This window comes from Gorilla gorilla, chromosome 15, assembly GCF_029281585.2.
Source record: "Gorilla gorilla gorilla isolate KB3781 chromosome 15, NHGRI_mGorGor1-v2.1_pri, whole genome shotgun sequence".
NCBI classification, from domain to species: Eukaryota; Metazoa; Chordata; class Mammalia; order Primates; family Hominidae; genus Gorilla; species Gorilla gorilla.
In genome coordinates this window covers 36,591,726-36,615,525 of record NC_073239.2, presented here as the reverse complement: position 1 = coordinate 36,615,525, position 23,800 = coordinate 36,591,726, and the positions used below count along the sequence as shown (strand labels likewise).

Here is a 23,800-nt window from a genome sequence, read left to right as displayed (position 1 = left end):
GAGGACCATGACCACCAAGTCACGGAGACTGATAGTGGCCCCAAATGCCAGGCTGCACTGATATTTATTGGATACAAGACAAAGGGGCAGGATAAGGAGAGTGAGCCATCTCCAATGACAGGTAAGACCACGTGGGTCACGTGTCCACTGGACAGGGGACCCTTCCCTGCCTGGCAGCCAAGGCAGAGAGAGAGAGGAGACAAAGAAAAAGATAGCTTATGCCATTATTTCTGCATATCAGAGACTTTTAGTACTTTCACTAATTTACTACTGCTATCTAGAAGGCAGAGCCAGGTGTACAGGACGGAACATGAAGGCGGACTAGGAGCGTGACCACTGAAGCACAGCATCACAGGGAGACGGTTAGGCCTCCAGATAACTGCGGGCAAGCCTGACTGATGTCAGGCCCTCCACAAGAGGTGGAGGAGTAGAGTCTTCTCTAAACTCCCCCTGGGAAAGGGAGACTCCCTCTCCCGGTCTGCTACGTAGCTGGTGTTTTTCCGTGACGCTGAGGCTACCGCTAGACCACGGTCCGCCTGGCAACGGGCGTCTTCCCAGACGCTGGCGTTACCGCTAGACCAAGAAGCCCTCTGGTGGCCCTGTCTGGGCATAACAGAAGGCTTGCACTCTTGTCTTCTGGTCACTCCTCACTATGTCCCCTCAGCTCCTATCTCTGTATGGCCTGGCTTTTCCTAGGTTATGATTATAGAGCGAGGATTATTATAATATTGGAATAAAGAGTAATTGCTACCAACTAATGATTAATGATATTCATATATAATCATATCTAAGATCTGTATCTAGTATAACTATTCTTGTTTTATATTTTATTATACTGGAACAGCTCGTGTCCTCGGTCTCTTGCCTTGGCACCTGGGTGGCTTGCTGCCCACAGAGGCAGGTAGATCACCTGAGGTCAGGAGTTCAAGACCAGCCTGGCCAACATGGTGAAACCCCATCGCTACTAAAAATACAGAAAAAATTAGCCTGGCATGGGGGCTCATGCCTGTAATCCCAGCTACTTGGGAGGCTGAGACAGGAGAATTGCTTGAACCTGAGAGGTGGAGGTTGCAGTTAGCCAAGACCACACCACTGCACACCAGCCTGGGCAACAAACTCCGTCTCAAAAAAAAAAAAAAAAAAAGGAAGAAAGGAAAGTAAAAGTAACACCTAGAAAGTTTGTTAAGGCAGACAACTGGGCTCCACATTCCAAGTTTTTGCCTCACTAGATCTAGGTAAGTACTGAGAATATGTATTTCTAACAGGTCTCAAGTGATACTAATACTGCTAGTACAGGGATTACATTTTCAAGAATCCACTCTACACTTAAACAGCCTTACCCTTAAGCTCAGTCATGTTCTCTATTTGAGCTCTTGCAATGTTTATATTAATCTCAGGTTCTCACCTCAGTTTGTTTGTTCTCTTTCCCCTTATATCATTGAAAGAATTCATAACCATTTACAGTGCCAACTTCCATTTTCACTAATATTGTATCATGTCAGTCAACAGAATTACAAATCTGCCTTTACAGATAACTGAACTTTTTCAAACACCTATGTTCGAGCTATACTTAAAATTGATAAAGGGGATTTTTTTTTTTTTTGAGATGGAGTCTTGCTCTGTCATCAGGCTGGAGTGCAGTGACGCAACCTTGGCTCACTGCAACCTCCACCTCCCGGGTTGAAGCGATTCTCCTGCCTCAGCCTCCCGAGTAGCTGGACTACAGGCGTGCGCCACCAAGCCCGGCAATTTTTTGTATTTTAGTAGAGACAGGTTTCACCATGTTGGCCAGGATGGTCTCAATCTCCTCACCTAGTGATGAGCCCACTTCGGCCTCCCAAAGTGCTGGGATTACAGGCGTGAGCCACCGCGCCCGGCCAGGAGATTCTTTATTTTGTGTTCACTATAACAAAATTAAGCAAACAATATATAGATAAAAAATTTTTTAAGTGTTTGCAGGTTAGGCACCAAGTATGAAGCAAGTCTAGTTCCCTTATATAATAAAGATTTGCTTCATATCTTTTTATTTGAGCCCAAAACAAGTGTGTAATCTCTGTGAAGTCTTGACCTTGTTGGCTCCTGTCTGTATACTCAATGTTTAACCCAGAGTCTGGCACATAGTAGGGGCATAGTTGATGCATAAGTGACAAATGTTTGTTAATTATATGGAATTCTTTTAAAAAAGAATGAAGTTTATTCTGGAGACAAAATCACACACAAATATACACAAATACATAAACTCAGATACACACATGTACACACATATTCTTTCTCCTCCTCCTCCATTAACCTCCCACCCCCATCCCCAGGTAGATCAGTTCCTTAAAGGGAGGATATCTCCACAAAGGGGAAAGTGTTTATGGTATCTTTTAGATAATTATCCTGTCTTCTGTGTCTCACTAGTCAAACCACTGGGGAAAACATAAACTATAAACAGATATAGAAGGAATTCGATACATGCTCAGAAATACAGGCAAAGGAAGTAGGTGCCTGCCAGTGAACACAGGGGAACTACGGATCCTATTCACAAGAGACTTGTAAACTCTTAATAATTGCTGATGTGAAAAACACATTTCATTTGGTTTGGAATACTAAAGGAAGCAAGTTTCTGGAACCACAAATAACACTCTCCAACCATGACTCAGCTTTTTGGTTGTGTAAATGATGAGATTCCTGCAGCTGGAGTTTGTCTCACATCTTCCTCTTGGAACCAAAAAATGCCATTAGGTATGTAAGGAAAGTCTGCCTGCAGCAGTACACCACCGTTCCTGTGCATTCAGTGCTGCCAGATGCTAAGAATACGTGGTTCTTCTGCAAATCTGTGAATTCTTTGTTCCTTAGTTCTTTGCACGAACATTGGCCCCTCACTTCTCTTCTCCCAGCATACTCCTAAAGAATGCCCGGGTGATATATTCACATTAAGGGCTCACTCAGGTATCTCAGAGTTCCCACTATACAACTCAGTTAGGGAAAATAATGTTCAAATTTCTTGCTTATTTGGGGGGACCATTACATTCCCTTCAGTTAGAATGTATCCTGAGTCTTTTACCTCCTTGTTTGTAAATTAGTCACTGAAGTTTTTATTGACAGACTCTTCTTCAGCTGGAACAATTAAAGCAAGCTGTTATTTTTTTCAGAGTTGTTGGCAAGTGACAAATGGCAACTGAAAACCTCTTGAGAAAGAAGTAGAACAGCAGACTCTCCTTTCCTTTGGATTCACCTACAGATTAACTTTTAAAACATAAATACTTAAGAGAAGAGCCCCAGCACTTATAATTCTAAAAGTGCTCTTCCGTGGGCAAGTGTCTTAAATTCCCAGCAAGTGGATGGGGCTGGAGGAGGATGTGGCTCCCTTGTCAGTTCACACAGAATGTGTTGCCCAAGCGCTTTGTTCCTCCTCTTCTCTCTAATTGCCCATTTGTACTCTCACTTGAAGTGAATAGAAAGACAAAAGAGGTGAATTTAAACTTACTATTTGAGTTCCTAGTAAATGTACTTTGGTGATGGAGGCAATAGAAATGAATGCAGTGAGGTTTTTTTAATTATCTGTGAAGTTTAGTTATCCATCTTTCTCTGACCCTATATTCCATAGACAATTAAAATTTCACTGTGTTTGAAATAATGTCACCAAGGTCTTGAACATTACGAAGTCAAATAATGAGCAGGTGGGGACTGGGCACAGTGGCTCACACCTGAAATCTCAGCACTTTGGAAGGCCAAAGCAGGTGGATCACATAAGGTCAGGAGTTCAAGACCAGCCTGACCAACATGGCAAAACCCCGTCTCTACTAAAAATACAAAAATTAGCTGGGCGTGGTGGCAGACACCTGTAATCCCAGCTACTTGGGAGGCTGAGGCATGAGAATTGCTTGAACCCGGGAGGCGGAGGTTGCAGTGAGCTGAGATCATGCCACTGCACTCCAGCCTGGGGGATACAGTGAGACTCTGTCTCCAAAAAAAAAAATTAGCCGGGTGTGGTAGCCCAAGCCTGTAATGCCAGCTATTCAGGAGGCTGAGGCATGAGAATCCCTTGAACCCAGGAGGCGGAGGTTACAGTGATCACCCAGTGCAGGGAGATCACGCCACTGCACTCCAGCCTGGACCACATAGCAAGACTCTGTCTCAAAAATAATTAATAATAATAAGCAGGAAGGAGTCAATTATGAGGTCCGGTTCCAGATCAATTATCATCAGTTGGAATTATATTTCTTTTCTCAGTACCAAAAATTTCCTGGCCTGTAAGTAGGATAAATTAATTCATGTCTCATTCTCTACCTACTGCCTTGAAAAGCCCAAAATATCTAATTTATGCCAAGTAAAATTTGTTATCATGTCCCCTGTACTACAAAGATTTATTCAAGTTATTTCTAACTGGAGTAAATATCTTTTTTCAGACCCACAGCATGCAGTTGGACGTGCTGCAAAAATACACAGCTCAAGGAACCCCCAGCCTGTGCACATGACTGTGCAGATATAGGTTGTAATCTTGATAGTTTTTATAAAACCTAAGTTCCAAAAGGGGAGGAATTTTATTTTGTATATTCACCATTATAACCCCAGAACTCAACACACTGCTAGCAATATAACAAATGGTGAATAAACATGTGTTAAATTAAATTCTTGAATAAACAAATAAATACATGAAATGCTACAATTTAAATTTAACATCCAACTTTTTTTATTTTTTATTTCTTTTGTTCTAGAAACTTTTTTTTTTATACTTTAAGTTTTAGGGTACATGTGCACAACATGCAGGTTTGTTACATATATATACATGTGCCATGTTGGTGTGCTGCTCCCATTAACTCGTCATTTAACATTAGGTATATCTCCTAATGCTATCCCTCCCCCCTCCCCCCACCCCACTACAGGCCCCGGTGTGTGATGTTCCCCTTCCTGTGTGCATGCGTTCTCATTGTTCAATTCCCACCTATGAGTGAGAACATGCAGTGTCTGTTTTTTTCCTTGCCATAGTTTGCTGAGAATGATGGTTTCCAGCTACATCCATGTCCCTACAAAGGACATGAACTCATCATTTTTTATGGCTGCATAGTATTCCATGGTGTATATGTGCCACATTTTCTTAATCCAGTCTATCATTGTTGGACATTTGGGTTGGTTCCAAGTCTTTGCTATTGTGAATAGTGCCGCAATAAACAAACGTGTGCATGTGTCTTTATAGCAGCATGATTTATAATCCTTTGGGTATATACCCAGTAATGGGATGGCTGGGTCAAATGGTATTTCTAGTTCTAGATCCCTGAGGAATCGCCACACTGACTTCCACAATGTTTGAACTAGTTTACAGTCCCACCAACAGTGTAAACATGTTCCTATTTCTCCACATCCTCTCCAGCACCTGTTGTTTCCTGACTTTTTAATGATCGCCATTCTAACTGCCAACCGTTTTTTTAAATTGCAAGCCCAGTAATTATATTTTCCAAGAATGACATAGCCTGTAGTCTTGGAAATACAAGCAGTTATGGAGAGTATATTTGAGAGTAATTACAGCTGTCCTAAAAATTCTGATGCGTGCGATCATGATAATTATTATTCATTAAACTGAACTGCTTGGACAAAATTTACATTTTCATAAAAATCATGTTTATTAGAGAAATTGTTGTATTATTCTTAAAATATTGTTAACATGAATATCCAAGTTACCTCAGCAATAAAACATTTATGCTTTTGGGTTTGCTCCAGCTTTGATCAAGTACTGAAAGGCAGGCCTCTCGCTCTCTGTGGATCATATAAATGATGTAAAGATGGAATTTTGTGAGTATCTTAACAGTGACGCTAATGATACAATAAATTATCCTAATTTTAAAGTCATTATATTGCTAAATTTAAAATATTGATAGTGGCTTACCCAGCCAAATATTCTGAACTTTAACAAGGATATTTGAGGACATAGAAATAAGCCTGCTGGACCAATAGTTTCTAGAAAATTGTTAGCAAAATATCTAAGTTATTTATCTTGTCTCAACTCCTGATTTAGCAAATATCAGAAAGATCTTTCTGTTCTCTGCACATCCTGAGGTGACTCTTTTATTCATTATTTAATTTAGGGAAAAGCAAGATAATGAAGGGACAAATTATAAAGTTTAGGACTTAATTTCTAGCAAAAATAAAGGCACATGGCTTTATTACTAGAGAAATTGATTTACCCAACAGCAAGCTCCCTCAAGAGCTAAGTCATGATGTAGAATAGTACAATTTGGTGGAGAAGGAGGCTGACAAGCAGGGAAAATGGTGGCCTGCCAAAGAAGTCATAGGTAAGGGACATAACAGCTGCCTTCAGTTATTTAAGACCTCACTACCACCATCATGGGAGAGGAATTAGACTTATTTTGTGTAGTTTCAACAAAGTCAAAGTTTACCTGCTGACTTGGGGAGTACCAAGATCAATGGGTAAAAGTAATAAAGGATACAAAGTTTGCTCACCATAAAGAAGGGCTTTGAGAGAACTAGAGCTCCTCATGAGAAAAAGGGGCTGGATTATTCAGCAAATCCAGATGCCACCAGGGAGAATGTGATCTGGGGGGAACTAGATTTGTAGCTTTCAAACCATTTTACAGATTCCTAAGGGTTCTGCAGCACCTCCCTGAGAGTAGCAAAAGGAAGGGAGCTGAAGACTCCCCAAAGTTTTATTCCTATCTGCTTTTTATTGGACTTCTACATATGAGGCTCTAAGAAGGCAATTTTAATATAGCAACTATTCTTGCTTCAGATTTATACTCAATTTTGCTTTAAAGTAAAAGGATATATCCAAAGTTTATATTTATATGTAGAGTATCTAAGGGGCAGTGATTTTACCATTAAAGATGAAACATTACTGAGACTCAGGGTTATAGAAAATTTGAAGTGAAACGTGATTTGTTCCAAACCAATCTCCAAATAGGCCAGTGTATCTGGGCATTACTGGCTTTGTACATATGTTTAAGTGAACCCTTCAAATCTCTTTGAACTTCCGTTACCCTGTCTGTGAAAGAGAAGGGTAAAGAATACCTCCTCGCAGCTCAAAGAGTCATTACGAAGACCAAATGAGATAATGTACGTAAAAATACTTAGTACATCATCCAACATGAGTTAGCAAAATCTCCAAATGTTCTTTATTATTCATTCTTTGCTTACTTCTGTTTTTCTAACAGCTTTGGGACCCCAGAACAGAACAATGCATTTTGTGACTGAGTTTGTCCTCCTGGGTTTCCATGGTCAAAGGGAGAAGCAGAGCTGCTTCTTCTCATTCATCCTTGTTCTCTATCTCCTGACACTGCTAGGGAATGGAGCTATTGTCTGTGCAGTGAAATTGGACAGGCAGCTCCACACACCCATGTACATCCTTCTGGGAAACTTTGCCTTTCTAGAGATCTGGTACATTTCCTCCACTGTCCCAAACATGCTAGTCAATATCCTCTCTGAGACTAAAACCATCTCCTTCTCTGGTTGCTTCCTGCAATTCTATTTCTTTTTTTCACTGGGTACAACAGAGTGTTTCTTTTTATCAGTTATGGCTTATGATCGGTACCTGGCCATCTGTCATCCATTACACTACCCCTCCATCATGACTGGGAAGTTCTGTCTAATTCTGGTCTGTGTATGCTGGGTAGGCGGATTTCTCTGCTATCCAGTCCCTATTGTTCTTATCTCCCAACTTCCCTTCTGTGGGCCCAACATCATTGACCACTTTGTGTGTGACCCAGGCCCATTGTTTGCACTGGCCTGCATCTCTGCTCCTTCCACTGAGCTTATCTGTTACCCTTCAACTCGATGATTATCTTTGGGCCCTTCCTCTCCATCTTGGGATCTTACACTCTGGTCATCAGAGCTGTGCTTTGTATTCCCTCTGGTGCTGGTCGAACTAAAGCTTTCTCCACATGTGGGTCCCACCTAATGGTGGTGTCTCTATTCTATGGAACCCTTATGGTGATGTACGTGAGCCCAACATCAGGGAACCCAGCAGGAATGCAGAAGATCATCACTCTGGTATACACAGCAATGACTCCATTCTTAAATCCCCTTATCTATAGTCTTCGAAACAAAGACATGAAAGATGCTCTAAAGAGAGTCCTGGGGTTAACAGTTAGCCAAAACTGAGATATCTTTGAAAAAGAAGCCAAACTGGCCACTTCTGACCTTAATTTTTTATAACTATAGAGAGTAGCTTCAGTAGTATGTTCTGGCTCACACTCAGGTAGACAGACTTATCTTTCACAGTTCCTTAGCAGTTAAATTCAGCTCATTAATGATAAATGCCAATGCTCAATAAAACATTTTAAACATATGTGGCCTCACTGAGTAGTTATGTGGTGGGTGGGTGTATATATACATATATTATTTTTCTGTGATGTATCTTTGCTAGTTTTAATCTTAGCTGACAGAAGAAATCAATTGCATGTGTACTGAAACCTTTCAAAAGAATGAGATCTGGCTGGGCACGGTGGCTCACGACTGTAATCCCAGCACTTTGGGAGGCCAAAGGGGGAGGATCACCTGAGATCAGGAATTCGAGACCAGCCTGGGCAATATGATGAAACCTTGTCTCTACTAAAAATACAAAAATTAGCTGGGCGTGATGGCACACACCTGTAATCCCAGCTACTCAGGAGGCTGAGGAATGAGAATTGCTTGAACCTGGGAGGCTAAGGTTGCAGTGAGCTGATATCACGCCACTGCCCCCCAGCCTGCATGATAGAGCAAGACTGCATCTTAAAAAAAAAAAAAAAAAAAAAAAAAAAAAAAAAGTGAGATATTTTCAATTCAGAAAATATACATTTTTTTTCGATTTTCTTTTTTTTAAATAAAAAAAATTAAAAAAAAAAAGAAAATATACATATTTTTGTTTGTTTGTTTGTTTGTTTCTGAGATGAAGTTTCACTCTTGTTGCCCAGGCTGGAGTGCAGTGGCGCAGTCTTGGCTCACTGCAACCTCCACCTCCCGGCTTCAAGTGATCCTCCTGCCTCAGCCTCCCAAGTAGCTGGGTTTACAGGTGCCCACCACCACACCTGGCTAATTGTATTTTTAGTAGAAATGGGGTCATTTTTGTATTTTTAGTAGAGATGGGGTTTCACCATGTTGGCCAAGCTGGTCTCAAACTCCTGACCTCAAGTGATCCACCCCCCCCTTGACCTCCCAAAGTGCTGGGATTACAGGCGTGAGCCACCACACCCGGCTAGAAAATAAATATTCGTAAAGAATATTTGTGTGTCAAGAGGCCACCAGAAAAAAACGTAGTAATAGACATCTTCCATTATTTGAGGTTGTCTTTCACACCAAGAACAGAGTATGCTTTAAACCTCTATGCTTCATACCTCTATCCCTTAGACATAAAAACCAAACTTTTTGCCATTCAAGGCCTTCACTCAACACACTGCTCCCTTCAGTTTTCTCTCCTAGTGATCCACTGTACAAGTCTTGCATTTCATGATGATCAGTCCTCAAACATATTTAGTCCCAACTGGGTATCTTTACTCACAGTACTTCCTCTCTAAATTAGTCATGACAACCCCAATATTACTTATACTAGGAATGATGCCCTAAACATATTTTTATTTGTACCCAGCAGTTTTCATGTCAACCACAGAGCAACAGGTGTCTCTCAGAGGCTGTAGGGCAAAGTCTAAGTTAGAAAAATATTCAGAGAAAATTATGTCAAGAACAAATTTCATTTTAGTATCCAAACTCTATGCTGAAACAAAAAGGCTATCAACTAAGAGTCAAATCTACTTAAAATGAAAACACACCTTTTAGTTATGGCTACCCCACAATGAAATCAGGTGGGGCAAGGAAGATGGGCCTGCCGGTGCTAGGTGATGTAATGCTCTCAAACCGTGTTTCTCAAATCTTTCCACCAAAGCATGTTTAGCAAGAGTGGTCAGAGAACATGGGGTATTGGGGGATAATATTTCTTTAAATTCAAAATTGTATCTCAAAAATTATCATAAATTATACTTCCTAATTCATAGTACATACATATTTGGTGTGATATAAAATTATCTTTCTAGGTAAAATTGGCCCCTCAGGAAGACATTTAATCTGGGGCTTTTACGTATCCTATAGCACATGCTGTTTGAGCACAACTCAAGGAGACCATGGGGTTTCCTCAGAGTTAATATAACATGTTATTTTTAATAATCCCTATAGGAAATGTTAACAAAAATATCAATTAAACCCCCAGGCAAGATGTATGAAGATCCCTATGGACAGCACAGAAAGTTACAGAATCACAAGAACATGAAGGGAGACCTGAGAATTCTCAACAGTGGCTCAAATGAGGCATAAATTAAGACCAACACATAGTTCAACACCCTCAGTGAGAAACAAGCCACTAGAATCTTAGGGTACAAGAGAAGTGAAATAAGCCACTGGTGAAGCTCTCACACAGGACTTCCATATTGGAGCCAGTGAAGGAGAGAATCCGTGTGGCCTCCCTGCAGGCTTTCTCCGGGATGACCTAGGAAAGCTTCCTGGTATGTAGGAGAGGTATCCTTCGTTGAGCGTTGCTGCTGTTTTACACGACAGATGGACTACTCACCTATACATTTCTTCATTCAACATGCTTCAGAGATTGAGTATCAAAGAATATTGGTCTATCTTTCAGCTCAAAAACCAAAAGAAAACAAATCCCTCAGAGTGTTTAGATCACCACGCAATTGACACTTTCCAAAAGAAGTACACTAATCATCCACAGGTCTTCTCCTTCTCAGGAAGTGCCTGAGGCACCAGGAATGCTATGACATTTGTAGAGATTTTGAGCTTAACAGTATGGAACTAGCTTTATCCACTGGGACTAAAACCAAAAGAAAATTGGAATTTTTTTTAATCTTCTCTCTGTTTTCCTCTCTCTGTCCCTTTCATTACTCACTTTGCACCTTCAGGAGAAGTGACATTTAAAAAAAAAGAAAAGATAAAAATAAAATCAATGTTTTTGTGGACTAAGAACTCACATAGATTTAGTGGTGAATATATTAGGAACTGTTTCTTACAAATATGTTGGAAATTATCTGTGAAATTTATTTACCATGCTTTCCCTGTGGCTAATTGTTTTTCTGCAAGGTTTTTGTTTGTTTGTTGTTTTTAATGTCAATGAAAGTAGTCTAAGCTCAAAGAAGCAGCTCGGTCTTGTGCATTTTGATTTTGGGTCAAAGTCTGTGAATCTGAGTTCAAAATCATTGTTGCTCCTTCTCTGTTCCAAGCATAAGTGGCTGCTCCCTGCATCACTGCTTTCTCATCTTGTTGAGGAGAGAGGTTTCTTGCTCGGAAAGAAGGAGAATGTATAGAGGACCCACAGTGGGGAGCCATTCTTTTATGATATCTTACAAAAATGACCATCGATGCAGGTTTAGTTTAGTTCTTCATAATCACCCTAGTTTAAAAAATTAAAAATCACTGATCCCCATCTTGCAGTTTCTTTCTCTTTTTGGCTTCTTGTCCACCAAACCACAACCTTTTGCAAAACCAGGTCTATGAAAAGTTCTATGTTTCCTTCTAGATGGGTAGATTCATAGTTCACCTTGTGCATTACTAACTGCAACAGCTGCATGATCATAAATATATTTCTTATTTAATATAACCTCACTGAATAGGAGGGTTTTTTCTATTTGATTATGTTCGGTGAGTACTGTAAATACTATATATATGCATACAGACAAACACACTATATATATATGTGTATGTGTACATATATGTATATACCACCTTGATCAAATACTATATATGTGCTACTTTAATTGAAAAAAATATAAGGCAAATTATCCTCTTAACAATCAAAAAAGTTAAAGGTATCTTGTTAAAATTTTTCTGAAGAGTCCCATATGTTAAAACTATCATTTACTCTTTTCTTGGAGTTGTATTTGATTCTTGAAAATATATCTTCTTTGGTGATGGTGTTCTAAAGGAAACAAACCAACTCTCGGAAAATGGGTAAATAATTATGTTTGAAATAACACCTTTGATTCTCTTGTATCTTATTTTTTTGAATATTTGGAGGCTACTCTTTTACATGGACTAAAGAAAGATCTTACAAACAGTGAATTTTAGAGAAAATTCTGGCAAAAGTAATAAGAGGAGCTTTAGAAGAAAATATCCCAGTAACTGTAGTTATCTTCGCTCTCTTATATGTTATCTTTAATGAAATATTTCTTTTTAAAGGTATATGGAGCATGATAAATTATAATGTGAAATTAATCACCAGGAAATGAATAATTATGACATTTTATTGCTAAAAGCAAATGATTAAATACCAAATTGTAAATAAGCTGTAGTACAATATAAATGTCTCTAAATAGGAAAAAGCAAAATATATAAAGAATTTTATTATCTAAATATCCTTGTTGACTTTCTCCTGGTATCACTAAAAAAATTGGAAGAAAATAAATACTCTTAATAGAAATAGCTCCGGAAAGAAAGAATCTGAAATAATGTCAAAAGTACAAACTACTCAAAGCTGTAAAAAGTCTCAGACTTGAATATATTAAAAATGATGGCATATGTCTTCATAATTTGAAGTGAATAGCACTAAGTAATTGCTATATATGAACATCTTTCACTGAAAAACAAATTAGATATAAAACAAACCATTTTTGCCTCTATTTCAAGAATTTCTTTACATCAAAAGAAGATGAAATGTTGATTTTTGTCCATTGCCACAGAAAATTCAAACAACCTGAAGTTTACAAGAATCAGACCCACAGGACGCATTTGAGAAAGATAAACCAGGGTTTGCTTAAGAATTCTTTTAGAATATCCAATATATTCACCCGTAAGAGTCAAACTCCTTATCCCAAAAAAAGCTTCAAGATGCCTCATCAGCAAAGTAAATTGTCATTGACCATCAGTGTTCTCTCCACAGTCTGGGAAGCATGAATAACTCACAGATATCTACTGTGACACAGTTTGTGTTGTTGGGGTTTCCTGGTCCCTGGAAAATTCAGATCATCTTTTTCTCAATGATTTTGCTGGTCTACATCTTCGCTCTGACTGGGAATATGGCCATCATCTGTGCAGTGAGGTGGGACCATCGACTCCATACCCCTATGTACGTGCTCCTAGCCAACTTCTCCTTCCTAGAGATCTGGTATGTGACCTGCACAGTCCCCAACATGCTGGTAAATTTTTTCTCCAAAACTAAGACCATATCATTCTCTGGATGTTTCACTCAGTTCTACTTCTTCTTTTCCCTGGGCACAACTGAATGCTTCTTCCTCTGTGTCATGGCTTATGATCGGTACCTGGCCATCTGCCACCCACTGCACTATCCCTCCATTATGACTGGCCAGCTCTGTGGCATCTTGGTGTCTCTTTGTTGGCTCATAGGTTTCCTTGGACATTCAATTTCCATTTTCTTCATTTCTCAACTACCTTTCTGTGGTCCCAACATCATTGATCATTTTCTGTGTGATGTAGACCCACTGATGGCATTGTCCTGTGCCCCTACTCACATCATTGGGCATGTGTTCCATTCTGTGAGCTCTCTTTTCATCATCCTCACCATGGTGTACATCCTTGGGTCCTATACCTTGGTGCTCAGAACTGTGCTTCAGGTTCCTTCTTCAGCTGGATGGCAAAAGGCCTTCTCTACCTGTGGGTCACACTTGGTTGTTGTGTCTCTGTTCTATGGAACCATAATGCTGATGTATGTGAGTCCCACACCTGGCAACTCAGTTGCTATGCATAAGCTCATCACACTGATATATTCTGTGGTAACACCTGTCTTAAACCCCCTCATCTACAGCCTGCGCAACAAGGACATGAAATATGCCCTCCATCATGTCTTCTGTGGAATGAGAATTATCCAGAGATCATGAATAGGGTTTTTTATAACCCAATGACTCTTAATGCGATTGGAAGAATAATCCTCTTCTTTTAACACAGACTGACTTGATTTTATTCATGGTCATCGCAGTCCTTTTGTACAAGCAAAACTCTTCATGTATCTGATCATATTTTGTGAGCTTCTAGTTTCAGAAATGTGCTCCGTGGGAGCAGGTTGGCCCCAACATATGGTAAAAATAACACTTAAAAATCTTAATATCTTCATCCATGTCCCTACAAAGGACATGAAGTCATCATTTTTTATGGTTGCATAGTATTCCATGGTGTATATGTGCCACATTTTCTTAATCCAGTCTATCATTGTTGGACATTTGGGTTGGTTCCAAGTCTTTGCTGTTGTGAATAGTGCCGCAATAAACATACGTGTGCATGTGTCTTTATAGCAGCATGATTTATAGTCCTTTGGGTATATACCCAGTAATGGGATGGCTGGGTCAAATAGTATTTCTAGTTCTAGATCCCTGAGGAATCACCACACTGACTTCCACAATGGTTGAACTAGTTTACAGTCCCACCAACAGTGTAAAAGTGTTCCTATTTCTCCACATCCTCTCCAGCACCTGTTGTTTCCTGACTTTTTAATGATCGCCATTGTAACTGGTGTGAGACGGTATCTCATTGTGGTTTTGATTTGCAACCATCATTCTCAGCAAACTATTGCAAGGACAAAAAATCAAACACCACATGTTCTCACTCATAGGTGGGAACTGAACAATGAGAACACATGGACACAGGAAGGGGAACATCACACACTGGGGACTGTTGTGGGGCGGGGGGAGGGGGAAGGGATAGCATTAGGAGATATACCTAATGTTAAATGATGAGTTAATGGGTGCAGCACACCAACATGGCACATGTATACATATGTAACAAACTTGCACATTGTGCACATGTACCCTAAAACTTAAAGTATAATAATAATAAAAAATCTTAATATCTATTTCCAGAAAGGTTTTTACTTTGGTGTGCAGTCTCCATCCACACAATTTTATTAAGACATATTAATCCAATTGATTGTTTGCTTACAGAGTTGTCTATCACTTCTTTTAAAAAAACATAATATGCCTGTTGACCTAGATTTTTGGTGACACGTCATTATATAAACTAAGATACACTTAGAGATTGTAAATTCAGTTTCACAATTCTTAGTTCATCATCCTCATCAACAATGTACAAGGGGAGACTGGAAGTTAGATTTAGAGAGACTGGTTAATGTGCAATCCAGCTAAGTGAAGTGTGGGTCACATCAAAAGAACCACTTAGAGGGCTTGACCTTGTCCCCTGAAATTTGAGGGGCACCTCGACTGTCCTTGATTTGTACCTGAAAGAAATGTAAAGACTGTGAAAGCGATGACTCTGAGATAGTAAAGGAGATAGTATCTAAGAGACAGTAAAGGAGATAGTATCTAAGAGACAGTAAAGGAGATAGTATCTAAGAGATAGTAAAGGAGATAGTATCTAAGAGATAGTAAAAGGATATGGGCTGTAACAAGAACAAACTAAACTCCCACTCATAACAGAACAAATATAGAACACCCACATTTGACCTAGTTAGACCCTATGGAAAGTAACCTTCTTGCTGTCTTAAAAGGAACCCTACCCAAAAATGCTACTCGGAAAAGTAAGGCCATTTCAAAAGTCTCTACAGAGTAGGTCACCTAAATCCAGGGTTAAAAGAAGTCATATGGAGCCAGCCAGTGAAGCATTGCCCACATCAGAGAACCTGCAGTTTGGACAGACCACATCAGAAAAAGAAAATATTTCATGAAAAAGAAAAACAACATTTAGACTATTGTTAAACCTATAAGGCAACAAGATCTAAGTCAAGAAATAACCTTCTGCCTTTACTTCTTTCCCACCTTAAACCTAGAGTAACCAGAGTCAGCAGAGTAATGTAGGAAAAGAGAAATGAAAGGTCAGAGAGAAACAAGCAGATCAAGCCTAAATCAGATCCAGTTTAGAGGAATGAGTTTTAATTTGGATAAAAAATTAAAATTTTAGCTTTAGACTATACAGTCAGCCTTCAGTCATCTATGGGTTCCACATCCATGGATTCAACCAACCTCAGATTGAAAATATTTGGGTAATAATGCATCTTTACTGAGTGTGTACAGACTTTTTTTCTTGTCATTGTTCCCTAAATAATACAGTATAACAGCTATTTACATTGCATTGGAATTTTAAGTAACCTAGAGATGATTTGAAGTATATGGCAGGAGGTTACAGTGAGCTATGATTGTGCCACTGCACTCCAGCCCTGGCAACAGACCCTGCTCTAAGAAAATAAAAAATAAAAAATAAAATAAATGAAGTATAAGGGAGGATGTACAATAAAGTGTAGGTTATATGCAAATACTACACCATTCTATATAAGGAACTTGAGCTTGTGGATTATGGTATCCACAAGAGGTCCTGGAACCAATCCCTCATGTATACTGAGAAACAAATGTGCTAGATTCTCTAATGCCTGGATAAGGGGTCATATATTAAAACTAAAAGTAGTTATTACAGCTATCATACCAGCCCAAGACAGTATCCATAGGTGGAAATAAATCAGACATCAAAAAGTGTTTATAATAGACGTGGTGGGGGAAAATCAAGTTCTTTTATGTTTATATCCTACCAAGTACAAATCATTCAATAAAATAGTTGTAGCACAAAGGCTTAAATGTTGTGGTAGCCTAAGAGAGGAAGAAAATTCCTACCTGAAAGACCAAGGGACTCTCCTGGAGAGCTTCCTTGGGCAACTGGAAAACACTATGCTTCAAGGTGAGTAGAAGGGCCTAAAAAGAATGGGAAAATGAATTAGAAAATCTGCTTAGGATGGTACTAAAGATAAGCTTGAACTACCAATCACAGTCTTGCCTTAAGTCAGCCCTAATATTTCAGTGGCTCAGCTGAACTCATTAGTTGAAAAGGGGCAGAAAATATTTCGTACTACTCTCAATAACTCAAAAGTGTCCTACTGCTGCAACTTATTAGATGTCAAATATGTAGCGTCGCCTGTTAAACACCTATTCTTTTGTTAATATTCAGCTCGGACATGATTTCTATCTGAAAGCCATTCTCACATCCCAAAGCTAGACTGCATTTCTCTTATTGATATATCTAGAATACACAAGCTCATATTCCATTTATTGTACCTATAAGACTATGAGGTCTGTTATGTGTCGTGGTCTCTTCCCCTATGCAACTAGGCTTTTGAAGATAAGAACAGTGTCTTATCTTTTTATCCCCAGCAACTAGCATAAACTTGATTCATAGTAAGCATGCAGGGAAAGAAACAATTTGTGGAACTGGATAATGAGCTAGTTCTTGAATCAACTCTTTTTAGAATTAAACAATTTTAGTCACAAAACCATTAAATGATTTGATTTTTTAATATTTATAGAACTTGTTGTTTTCAAACCTATATTTTGATATTATTTCTATTATAAAATAACACAAGCATACAATTTTCCAACAATAAAGATGAGTATAAAGTTGTGTTGTTTTTATACTTTAAGTTATAGGGTACATGTGCACAACATGCAGGTTTGTTACATAGGTATACATGTGCCATGTTGGTTTGCTGCACCCATCAATTCATCATTTACATTAGGTATTTCTTCTAATGCTATCCCTCCCCCTGCCCCTCACCCCAAGACAGGCCCCATTTTGTGATGTTCCCCTATGTCCAAGCTCATTGTTCAGTTCCCACCTATGAGTGAGAACATGTGGTGTTTGGTTTTCTGTCTTGCAATAGTTTGCTGAAATTGATGGTTTCCACCTTCATCTATGTCCCTGCAAAGGACATGAACTCATCCTTTTTAATGGCTGCATAGTACTCCATGGTGTATATATGCCACATTTTCTTAATCCAGTCTATCATTGATGGGCATTTGGGTTGGTTCCAGGTCTTTGCTATTGTGAATAGTGCCGCAATAAACATACGTGTGCATGTGTCTTTATAGTAGCATGATTCATAACCCTTTGGAATATATCCAGTAGGGGGATGGCTGGGTCAAATGGTATTTCTAGTTCTAGATCCCTGAGGAATCACCACACTGACTTCCACAATGGTTGAACTAGTTTACAGTCCCACCAACACTGTAAAAGTGTTCCTATTTCTCCACATCCTCTCCAGCATCTGTTGTTTCCTGACTTTATAATGATTGCCATTCTAACTGGTGTGAGATGGTATCTCATTGTGATTTTGATTTGCATTTCTCTGATGGCCAGTGATGATGAGCATTTTTGCATGTGTCTGTTGGCTGCATAAATGTCTTCTTTTAAGAAGTGTCTGTTCATATACTTTGCCCACCTTTTGATGGGGTTTTTTGTTTTATTCTTGGAAATTTGTTTAAGTTCTTTGTAGATTCTAGATATTAGCCCTTTGTCAGATGGGTAGATTGCAAAAATTTTCTCCCATTCTGTAGGTTGCCTGTTCACTCTGATGTAGTTTATTTTGTTCTGCAGAAGCTCTTGAGTTTAATTAGATCCCATTTGTCTATTTTGGCTTTTGTTGCCATTGCTTTTGGTGTTTTAGTCATGAAGTCCTTGCCCATACCTATGTCCTGAATGGTATTGGCTCTATTTTCTTCTAGGGTTTTTATGGTTTTACTTCTAACATTTAAGTCTTTAATCCATCTTGAATTAATTTTTATATAAGGTGTAAGGAAGGGATCCAGTTTCAGCTTTCTACATATGGCTAGCCAGTATTCCCAGTACCATTTATTAAATAGGGAATCCTTTCCCCACTGCTTGTTTTTGTCAGGCTTGTCAAAGATCAGAGGGTTGTAGATGATTGGTGTTATTTCTGAGGCCTCTGTTCTGTTCCATTGGTCTATATCTCTGTTTTGGTACCAGTACCATGCTGTTTTGGTTACTGTAGCCTTGTAGTATAGTTTCAAGTCAGGTAGCATGGTGCCTCCAGCTTTGTTCTTTTTGCTTAGGATTGTCTTGGCAATGTGGGCTCTTTTTGGGTTCCATATGAACTTTAAAGTAGTTTTTTCCAATTCTGTGAAGAAAGTCATTGGTAGCTTGATGGGGATGGCATTGAATCTATAAATTTCCTTGGGCAGTATGGCCATTTTCATGATATTGATTCTTCCTATCCATGAGCATGGAATGTTCTTCCATTTTTTGTGTGTCCCCTTTTACTTTATGGAGAGTGGTTTTTAGATCTCTTGAAGAGGTCCTTCACATCCCTTGTAAGTTGGATTCCTGGGTATTTTATTCTCTTTGTAGCAGTTGTGAATGGGAGTTCACTCATAATTTGGCTCTCTGTTTGTCTGTTATTGGTGTATAGGAATGCTTGTGATTTTTGCACATTGATTTTGTATCCTGAGACTTTGCTTAAGTTGCTTATCAGCTTAAGGAGATTTTGGGCTGAGATGATGGGGTTTTCTAAATATACAATCATGTCATCTGCAAACAGGGACAATTTGACTTCCTCTTTTCCTAATTGAATACGCTTTATTTCTTTCTCTTGCCTGATTTCCCTGGCCAGAACTTCCACCACTATGTTGAATAGGAGTGCTGAGAGAGGGCATCCCTGTCTTGTGCCAGTTTTCAAAGGGAATGCTTCCAGTTTTTGTCCATTCAGTATGATATTGGCTGTGGGTTTGTCATAAATAGGTCTTATTATTTTGGGAGATGTTACATCAATACCTAGTTTATTGAGAGTTTTTAGCATGAAGGGCTGTTGAATTTTGTCAAAGGCCTTTTCCACATCTATTGAGATAATCATGTGGTTTTTGTCATTGGTTCTGTTTATATGATGGATTACATTTATTGATTTGTGTATGTTGAACCAGCCTTGCATCCCAGGGATGAAGCCAACTTGATCATGGTGGATAAGCTTTTTGATGTGCTGCTGGATTTGATTTGCCAGTATTTTATTGAGGATTTTCACATCGATGTTCATCAGGCATATTGGTCTAAAATTCTTTTTTTGTTGTGTCTCTGCCAGACTTTGGTATCAGGATGATGCTGGCTTCATAAAATGAGTTATGGAGGATTCCCTCTTTTTCTATTGATTGGAATAATTTCAGAAGGAATGATACCAGATCCTCTTTGTACCTCTACCTCTGGTAGAATTTGGCTGTGAATCTGTCTGGTTCTGTACTTTCTTTGGTTGGTAGGCTATTAATTATTGCCTCAATTGCAGAGCCTGTTATTGGTCTATTCAGAGATTCAACTTCTTCCTGGTTTAGTCTTGGGAGGGTGTATGTATCCAGGAATTTATCCATTTCTTGTGGATTTTCTAGTTTATTTGCATAAAGGTGTTTATAGTATTCTCTGATGGTAGTTTGTATTTCTATGGGATCGGTGGTGTTATCCCTTTTATCGTTTTTTATTGCGTCTATTTGATTCTTCTCTCTTTTCTTCTTTATTAGTCTTGCTAGCTGTCTATCAATTTTGTTGATCTTTTCAAAAAGCCAGCTCCTGGATTCATTGATTTTTTGAAGGGTTTTTTGTGTCTTTATCTCCTTCAGTTCTACTCTAATCTTAGTTATTTCTTCCCGTCTACTAGCTTTTGAATTTGTTTGCTCTTGCTTCTCCAGTTCTTTTAATTGTGGTGTTAGGATGTTGAATTTAGATCTTTCCTGCTTTCTCTTGTGGGCATTTAGTGCTATAAATTTCCCTCTACACACTGCTCTAAATGTGTCCCAGAGATTCTGGCACATTGTGTCTTTGTTCAAGAGCTCCTGAAGGAAGCACTGAACATGGAAAGAAACAACTGGTACCAGACATTGCAGAAACATGCCAAATTGTGAAGACCATCGAAGCTAGGAAGAAACTGCATCAACTAATGAGCAAAATAACCAGATAACATCATAATGACAGGATCAAATTCACACATACACATAACAATATTAACTTTAAATGTAAATGGGCTAAACGCTCCAATTAAAAGACACAGACTGGCAAATTGGATAAAGAGTCAAGACCCATTGGTGTGCTGTATTCAGGAGACCTACCACACATGCCAAGACACACATAGACTCAAAATAAAGGGATGGAGGAAGATCTAACAAGCAAATGGAAAACAAAAAAAGCAGGGGTTGCAATCCTAGTCTCTGATAAAACAGACTTTAAACCAACACAGATCAAAAGAGACAAAGAAGGCCATTACATAATGGTAGAGGGATCAATTTAACGAGAAGAGCTAACTATCCTAAATATATATGCACCCAATACAGGAGCACCCAGATTCATAAAGCAAGTCCTTAGAGACCTACAAAGAGACTTAGACTCATGCAATAATAATGGGAGACTTTAACACCCCACTGTCAACATTAGACAGATCAATGAGACAGAAGGTTAACAAGGATATTCAGGACTTGAACTCAGCTCTGCACCAAGCAGACCTAATAGACATCTACAGAACGCTCCACCCCAAATCAACAGAATATACATTCTTCTCAGCACCACATCGCACTTATTCCAAAACTGAACACATAGTTGGAAGTAAAGCACTCCTCAGCAAATGTAAAAGAACAGAAATCACAACAAACTGTCTCTCAGACCACAGTGCAATCAAATTAGAACTCAGGATTAAGAAACTCACTCAAAATTGCACAACTACATGGAAACTGAACTACCTGCTCCTGAATGACTACTGGGAAATAATGAAATGAAGGCAGAAATAAAGATGTTCTTTGAAACTAATGAGAACAAAGGCACAATGTATAAAGTTAAAGGTAAAAGTGCCCACCCTCTTTTCATAATCCCACTTCCTGCAGGTAACAGTTTACTACTAATCTAAATTTCTATGCATAGACAAGCATTCAAATGCATGCATATATAATGGTTTTATTTTTCTTTAACAGATTATAATATAGAAAGTATTCCATAACTGCATTTTTCTTCTCTTAAAATGTTGCAACCTTCTATAAGGTCAAATAGATAGGCATAGTTGAATATTGCCCTGATGTATGAATAAACTGTAACTTATTTAATTATTCCCCTATTACTAGACATACATTTTTGGAGTGGTTTTTTTAACATAAGTTCAAGGTATTTTTTAAAAAGTTATATGAAGGGTCTTGTTAAAGACAACACTAAATTTATAACAAATCCTTTTTTTAAATTATGTAATATACCATGCATACTGAAGTCTATATAATATATAGGTGCAAGTTTAAAGAATATAAAATTTAGAAATGCCTATGCCCTTCTTTACCCAAATAAAAAAACAGGAATATTACCACACTTTGGATGCCCCCTCTGAATAACTACTCAACTATATCCATCTTGCTATGTACCAAAGTTGGGGGGGGGCGGTATTTCTCTCAATTATCCTTTTCTTTTCTTTATCTTTGCCGCTTATGTATGTATATAACTGAAAATGGTACAGTAGGAAATTCCAAAGATCCATTCCTCTATAGGAACATGGAGAAAAATGTCAAAACTGTTCAAATCCACTTTATCAGAACTCTAGAAAATAGTCAAAGATGTACAGCAATCAAGTGAATCCTTCATCAAATAAAAGGTGACTAAAACATGGTATAACTCTATGGCATTTTAATTTACCCTTGCCATATCCCCCCCTCCTCAGCTCAGCAGTCATCTTGAAGAGGGCAGTCCATGTTCCCAGTATGGGTTCCTTGTTCTCAGAAGTTGTTTGTCTATTTTGACTTATCTAGGAGCTCCCTGAAAAATTACAATAGAGGGCTTGCCTTTATTTCATCTAAGTTGCAACTCTCTCAGGGCAAAGAAATAGCTAGAAGGAGAGCATTCTTCAAAAACATTAAGAGGCAAATAAACTGCCCACTGCTCCCTGGGAGCAAAGATATCAATTGATATAAACAATGGATTCACTTAAAAGCCTAGAGGAAAACCTGGGGAGTTTGTTATTTTGAGGAATAAGGACTGTGAAGAGCTTTCAAATTATTTCTGGGAATCTCACCAAATAGACAATATCAGTAAGTAAATAAAAATTATAGTCCAGGTGCAGTGATTCATGCCTGTAATCCTAACACTTTGGGAGGCCAAGGTAGGAGGACTACTTGAGCCCAGGATTTTGAGATCAACCTGGGAAACATGGTGAGACCTTGGCACTACAAATAAAAAAGTTGGTCAAGTATGGTGGCACATGACTGTGGTCCTAGCTACTCAACTGGGAGGCTAAGGTGTGACATTCACTTGAGCCTGGAAGGTTGAGGTTTCAGTGAGCTGTGATTGTGCCACTGCACTCCAGCCTGGGCAACAGAGCAAGAACTCTCCTCAAAATAAAAATTATAAGAAGATATCAAATAGAAATTCTGGAGCAAAAAAATACAATAACTGAAGTGAAAAATTTATTAAAGGGATTCTACAGTAGATTTGAGCAGACAGAAATAAGAATCAGTTAACTTGAATATAAGTTATTTGAGATTATCCAATCTGATGAACAGAAAGAAAAACACATTTAGTAAAACTAACATAGCTTAGGAAACCTGTGGAACACTATCAGTTGTACCCTGTACACACAATAGGAATCCTAGAAGAAGAGAAGAGAGGAAAGGGACAGAAAGAATATTTCAAGAAATAACAGTCAAAAACGTCCCTAAGTTGGCCAGGTGCAGTGACTCATGCCTGTAATCCCAACATTTTGGGAAGCTGAGGTGGGCAGATCACTTGAGGCCAGGAGTTTGAGATCAAGTCTGGTCAAAACTGTGAAACTCTGTCTCTACTAAAAGTACAGAAAATATTAGCCAGACATGGTGGCACACATGCCTGTAGTCCCAGCTACTTGGGAGGCTGAAGCACAAGAATCATTTGAACCCGGGAAGTGGAGGTTGCAGTGAACTGAGATAGCAACACTGCACTCCAGCCTGGGTGATGGAGGGAGACTCTGTCTCAAAAACAACAACAACAACAACAAAAACCTTAAAACTTCCCAAAGTTGGCTGGGTACGCTGGCTCACACCTGTAATCCCAGCACTTTGAGAAGCAGAGGCGGGTGAATCATGAGGTCAAGAGATCAAGACCATCCTGG

The 23,800-nt window shown here is 38.8% G+C and overlaps 2 protein-coding genes across 2 annotated transcripts; both read left to right on the top strand.

The window, feature by feature from the left end:
- The first annotated feature begins 7,105 nt into the window (after positions 1–7,105).
- LOC129526753 (olfactory receptor 11H6) lies at positions 7,106–8,097 on the top strand. Its single transcript, XM_055361952.2, is given in 2 exon segments — positions 7,106–7,757; positions 7,760–8,097. Coding segments are annotated over 2 exon segments (990 nt in total).
- A 4,341-nt stretch (positions 8,098–12,438) lies between these two features.
- Positions 12,439–14,206, top strand: LOC129526752 (olfactory receptor 11H7). The gene has a single exon (XM_055361951.2). It carries the CDS (start codon positions 12,861–12,863, stop codon positions 13,803–13,805), a length of 945 nt encoding a protein of 314 aa, XP_055217926.2. The 5' UTR covers positions 12,439–12,860; the 3' UTR covers positions 13,806–14,206.
- Positions 14,207–23,800: the final 9,594 nt, after the last annotated feature.